The sequence below is a fragment of the Mus caroli genome, chromosome 6, assembly GCF_900094665.2.
Source record: "Mus caroli chromosome 6, CAROLI_EIJ_v1.1, whole genome shotgun sequence".
Taxonomy (NCBI): domain Eukaryota; kingdom Metazoa; phylum Chordata; class Mammalia; order Rodentia; family Muridae; genus Mus; species Mus caroli.
This window is the reverse complement of record NC_034575.1, coordinates 135,966,838-135,973,393: the sequence shown is the minus strand read 5'-3', so window position 1 is coordinate 135,973,393 and position 6,556 is coordinate 135,966,838. Positions and strand designations below refer to the sequence as shown.

The window sequence follows — 6,556 nt, the reverse complement described above, 5'->3', positions numbered from 1 at the left end:
AAAAAAAAAACCAACCAGAATATTTTTTGTAAGAGAGTCTCTGTTAGAAAGGAGTGAGAGAAAGAGAGGGAGAGGAAGAGAGGAAAAAGAAGAGAGAGGAGAGTAAGAGAGAGGGAGAGGAAGAAAAGGAGAGAGAGAGAGAGAGAGAGAGAGAGAGAGAGAGAGATACCTTTCCTAGCTGCCTTATCTAGGATGTCAGCCTAAAGCAGAAAGCTTGATTCAAATCTGACTTGAAAGCATATACTCACCAGGAGAAGGCCAAGAGATACCTTCTAGTTCCAGAAGCATCCTATACTATGTGCAGAGCCCAGTGCTGATCATCAAGGTTTTCAGCACAGAGATCGATTGCTGGAATCCCAGACTGTCCTCACTAACACCTTAGATGCCATGTCCCTAAGGGGTCAAAGAAATGCCCACACCCTGGCATTCCAACCTTCAGCGAGGCTGGGCTCCTATTCTCTGACTCCAAACAGTATCAGCTTCTCTAGCCAGTCAGAACTGTGGTTGCTTAGATTTTCCTGCAAAAAATAGATTTCCCTTTAATTCTACCATACTAGACTTTATTCCTGGTTTTAGAGAATCACCTGGTAAAATTGGGTGTAACATTTATAACATGTATATAACATGTACATAACATGTATGTTGTATTTATATAGTATGTTGAGTAGCAATGTGTCAAAATCCATTGAGGAGGGCTGGGTAGATGGTTCAGCTGGTGAAATGCTTGCCCTGGAACTGTGAGGACTTAAAGTTCAGGGTTCTAGGACTCATACCAGAAGGCAGACATGGTGGCAGTGCATGCCAATTATCCCAGAAACAGTGAGATGACAGGGTGAGACAAGCAGACTCCTTAGAAGCTCTTGGGCTAGGCTAGCCCACATGGCAGAGTTCCAGGCCAATATGATCCTCTTTTAAATAAGGCTGGAAGGGACCTAAAGACTGACCCTCAAGGTTGTCCCATGACCATATCACGGGTGCTCTGCATGCATATGTTTATACTCAACACACATGAATGACGCAAGTAAACACACATGCAAAGGGCATACAGTGAATAGATTGACTTGGAGATAGAAAGAGGAAGAAAATAGCAAAGACTACAAACAAAGTCAAAACCTAGTAGCAAATTAATTACCTAGAATCCCGAGTACCACCATAAATACTCAGATTGGCAATATAAGGTAATAAAGACTCTATTGGGTATTTGTCTTATTGTGATAATTATTCATCAGGTTCAAAGAGATTTCTGCATCGATCAAAAAATTAGTGTCATCTTTCCAACAGGTTCGGTGACTGGATCTTATGAGATCCCTGGATTCACTCCGTTTGTTAAAATGGGGGTAATAGGCTTCGTGTACACAGGTCTCACAATTAGATTATGCAGAAGACAATGTCATAGAAAACAGCGTTCAGTCGTCAATAAGTGTTTACTCCATGTGGTAGGCACAGAACTAAACACAGAGCCACAAGAATAAACGAGACCAGAACAGATGAGGTGAAACTGCCACGATCAAGATTACCCTTCCAACCCAGGGGAAGGTTTTGTTACTTTTTAAGCCTGCCGTGTTGGGGTGTGTTGCTCAGCATTTTTCCATTAATTCCCCAATGATAATGAGCTTTCTCACACTGGTAACATTACCAAGGCGTACAATGCTCTAAGACCTGCGGGATAACAAAATATTCACAGAAACTTGCGACTCTGCAGCTGAGTGACAATCGCACCTTTGCTCCAAACAGGCCATTGGTTTCCAAACACCTTAGACAAAGGCAACCTAGAGAGCTTCTTCTTCGTGCTGGCATCCTTGATGCTGCTGAACATCCTGGGACTCTGGAGGGCTTCATCGAGGTAAGTGGGTGGGAAGAGGAACGACTTCTGACTCTGTGAAATACAGGTCTGAGACTCACTCGTGAGTGAGCAAACACAATCCCGTTCGCCATGACGAGACGAACTAGCATCCTGCAGAAATGTAATGGATTATTCTGAACAAAAACTTCGCCTTAGACTTCCCTTTTCCACCGATTCTCACACCAAATGAGTGCTTTATTCCATCCTAAAGCATGCTCTGATGCCAAGGTGGAATTCTTTGTCTATTATAATACTACCTTAGAGTTACAGGGTAAGTCAGTTCCATTCACAACAGGTATCATTAAACAAACGGCTAAGACTTTAATGACCCAAAGAGATTTGGGTTCCATTCAATCCTTTACATCAGCAGTGGCCATTTCAAGGTCAACAGATGACAATCCCTTGGACACTGACCTAAATTGTCAAGATAATGCAATGGCATCTTCCTTGTGCAGCATCTCACATGTCTTACAATTTGCCGATGCAAAAGACTCTGACCATGGAAACTGTTTTCATTCACTCAATGCCTGCTTGCCAAAGAAGCTCCATGAGTCGGATGCTTGAGTAGCATCTGCCTGCCCTTCCATCCGTGATCGCCTGGCCTTTCTCTTCTCTCTTTCTGACCTACACTAGCTATATGCGGAGAGCAAACTGTCTAACTGTTACAGTCTTTGTGCATGTCAATCACAACAGTGTATCAACAGCTGGCTTTAAGGGATGGAACTCTGAAAGATCAACTCTCTGTGCGAGCTACATCACAGGAATTGGTTTTATTGCCCTCGCCTGCCTCCATTTACCCAATGCATTTACCCACAGATCGACCCACTCGCTTCCACCTCTCCCTTGCTCAAACCAGTCTTGTATGCTTCTGTCTTTTGGGTCAGCATCCAGGTGACAGATGGGTGTGGTAAACCCAAAGCTTGCTGAGTCAAACCTCAACGTGTGCTATGGCCCTGATATCTATGAGCTGCTGCACCATTATGGGAAATACTGAATCTTAGAAAGTAGGGTTGGATAAGTACCAGACCTAAAACTCAAATAGCCCCTTCAATATGAGTCTTTCTTACCCTTAGCAGCATACAAGTTCTGCCTCTCTCCCAGTCTGTAATCTCTCTAAATGCCAGGCCCTTAGATTGTGAATGAAACTAGAAAATCAGAGTCTTACAGGATGTCCAACAGGGATTTCCTCAGCTTTGTACCAAACAGATTCAGCCATGAAAACAGAAGTTGAAGACGTGTGCTCTTTTCCCTCCAGCCCCTGACTCTTTTCCCCACAGCCACTGTACAGTCTGTCTGTCTCTCTCTTTTTTTTTTTTTTTTNTTGCTTTGCTTTGCTTTGCTTTGCTTTGCTTTGCTTTGCTTTGCTTTGCTTTGCTTTGCTTTGCTTTGCTTTGCTTTGCTTTGTTTTGTTTTGTTTTCTGTTTGTGGCTGTGGCTGTCCTGGAACTCACTCTGATCAGGCTGGCCTCGAACTCACAGAGATCTGCCTGCCTCTGCTTCCCAAGTGCTGGAATTAAATGTGTGCAGCACCACCGCCTTGCTATAAGCTCTCAGGTTTTTACGTTATAATCTTTCTGTAAGAATTAGCCTATGTCCTTCACAAAGGCTATCTTCAGAGTCCAAGCTGGCGAGTTCTGTTCCGTCATGTATAAGTAGACAGTATAAACACAAGCACACCCCTTAACCTAGCTAGGCTTTGGTGTCTTCATCTCTTACTGTGTCACACAGTTGCTTGAAGTTGAGTAAATACACAAGAATCCTAGCAATACTAAAGGTGCCTACCAATTTGGCCTTACACACCCACTCTCTTCTGCTTTATTCTTCTCTTAATACGTATGTGGAGATTAGGTCTAGTGTACTATAAGTATGATTGAGTTCAAGTGAGTCTTACTTGGAATCCAAATTCATCAGCTCCTTATGCATGCATGCAGCCAGCCAACCTGTTAAGCACCATTCCAGGCACCAAAGAGACAAACTGAACCAGGGAACTTCATCAGTACAAAGGGATTCGAGATCAGTGTCCAATCTAAAATAGTCGAAGATCTGCGGTTATTGATCGAGAGCTTAGGGTGGGTAGAAAGGAAGTGGTCAAGAATAAAAATGACCACGGCAGAGGTGAGAGCAAGCAAAGTCAAGGGACTAAGCACCAGAGCAGGTTTGGTTTGAAAAAAGTCTAATACTGTCTGAGTCCTTTGTAAGCCATAAGGACATTGATTTACACTTGAACTTTAGCTTTCTAGTCTGTAAAACTGGAATAATCCCTCCCTCTCAGGGTAGCATGGTCTGAGAAGATATTGGAGTAGACATTTTTTAATGAGTAGATATTTTTAAAATGTGGCCATGTACTCTCTCTTTAACAATGATCTCAGCACCAACATCATGGGACAGTACTATTGATAGCACATCTGATAAGCTTTTAGGGTCCAAGCAGACATGGGATCCACAGCCAATACTATTTCAGGATTTCTATCACTGACAGTACAGAAGAGACTCATTGGTGTTCATAGGAGAGCACCATCCTGCTGGCTGTGATGGTGTGTGCTTATCCTACAAGCCCAGCAATTAAGAGGCTAAAACCAGAGAATCCCCCCAGTTCAAACAAGCCTAGACTACATAGCGAGTCCTGAGAGAGCTTGGGCCACATGGCACGACCTTGTCTTAATAAGAGAGCACCATCTAAAGGGCCTTATGGGAGCCTTACTATGCCCTAAGTAGCACTCTCCTGTCCTTGTACAAAGACTGCCCTGGTGAGCCTCTTAAATAATCATCTCTGCGGTGCCAGTATCTACGATCCCATCATAAAAGGTAGGCAAGCAAGGGAGGGAAGCCCGTGATTTATCAAGTCATCTACATCTGCTCCTAAGGAAAGCTTTCTTTCTTTCTCTCTCAGATATTGTAATCTAAATCATTTTAATGCCCAGCGCATCCGTGGAAATAATTGTGAAGAAACCCTTCTCCTCACTGAGAAGTCTCTGAAGTTTTATGGCAGTACACAGGAAGCGTCTTCAAGTATTGATCTTTGGGAGACAGCCCTCTGAAACTGGATTTGATTCTCTGGTGAGACCCGTTATCCACTATTTTCTTCTTCAATCGAATACTTCATACGTTTCACTGGGAAAGTCAACATAAAAAAGAGTGTACTTTATTTACAATGAATAATTATGATCCTTCCAATAAACTATTATGACTTCTAATGTTATATTATGCTCTTGAACTAATAAAGTGATTTTAAAGTCTTGGTGATTACTCTGTGACCAGAAACAATTATTTTCCATGTTAGTGTGTCAATCATATTGTATAATCATTACAGTGGTTCAGCAGTTGAAGGTGGTATGAAAGATTTATTTATAATTTTAATGTCATTAGAAGCTAAGAAACAATATGCTTCTACTTCTTCTTTCTGTATATTCACCAAGGCTTTATTGCACTCTTGGTATTATAAACCATAAGTAATATAATGTTTAGATAATAAATGTGTATAGAATTCTGCTATATTTGACCTTGGCATTCTACTAAAATATATCTTGATTAAGAGACTTTCTTTGGAATTTAAAAGCAATGTTACTAAAATATAGGTAGTTTGGTTTGGTTTTATTTGGTCTTATTAGGCTTGGGACAAGATATAGCCCAGGCTGCCCTCAAACTTAACTATGTAGCAGAGGATGATCAAAGAACTGGAATTACAGGCCGATGCCTCTAGGCCATACAATTATTATTATTATTATTATTATTATTGAATAAAGTTAATGTCCTGTCTGTCCCTTTATCACAATTTGTCTCAGTATGTGACAAAGTTTGGTTTTGAGCCTCCTGTTTTAGGTGACTCTTTCTTCTCCTCAAACTGCATGTCTTGTTGAAGCTAACCTAAGTTCTTCCATATTGCTGCCCAGACTTTAAAGGTTCTCCCGGCACCCTTCCTTGACTTCCTCTCCAGAACCATGCTAAATTGGGCAAGAGCATTTTTTTTTAACTGTTCATTTCAGGAGACTGTGATTGAGCGCCTCTCTTGCTGATCTATCCAATATTTAGAGCCATGGAGTAAGAAATGTAGCCAATTGTAACTTGATTGGGTTACAATGTGCATTTTTAAATGCTCTAACAGCAGTCAAATACCAGGCGTTTTTCTTATTCCAGCTACTTGCTATTTGTTCCTTTGTTTGGAGGACAAGTTTAAAAAGTCAGCTCTACAGGCAGAAATTCTTCCCCACAACTTTTTCCAATTCCTTGTTTTGCACAATTCCCTGGCAAAACAGTGGGGCTGAGCCTGCTGCTCTTACAACTTTCCTTGCTGTGAAAGGTTAAATGCCAAGCTTGCAGTTTTGGGCTTAATGAACACCCCAAAGGAGCCTCATTAATGCAGTATCTAGCGCATTGGTCTCATAATGAACATCCCAAAGATCAAGAAAGTTCCAAACGCCTCATCTTGCTGTAAATGAAAAGCCACAGCGTGCTCTGGCTGTTAGAAAAGGACCTGGACGACTTTGGCCCTTCCCCAAATGTCCCTTCATCTCCTTAATTTCTACATTGTAATGGGGAGGAAAAAAAGGTGTTCATTACACTCTCGCTCTTCCTTTGCGATGAAAGAACTGCAGAAATTATAAAATTGACCCAAAGCAAGCGGCAGAAGAGCTGAGAACTCGCAGGTTGGCGTTGACACTTGTGATTAGCTAAATTGCAGTAACTACAGACGCTTTCGGTTGGGAACAGGGTGCAT

The 6,556-nt window shown here is 41.9% G+C and overlaps 1 protein-coding gene across 1 annotated transcript in view; it reads left to right on the top strand.

The window, feature by feature from the left end:
- The window catches only part of Slc15a5 (solute carrier family 15 member 5), an 81,002-nt gene extending 75,392 nt beyond the window's left edge, over positions 1–5,610 (top strand). The window contains exons 8-9 of the mRNA XM_021165677.1: positions 1,735–1,843; positions 4,733–5,610. Of these exons, the coding sequence (XP_021021336.1) occupies positions 1,735–1,843; positions 4,733–4,880 (257 nt within the window). The 3' untranslated portion in view covers positions 4,881–5,610. The remainder of the gene's footprint in view (positions 1–1,734; positions 1,844–4,732) is intronic.
- The last annotated feature ends 946 nt before the right edge of the window (positions 5,611–6,556 follow it).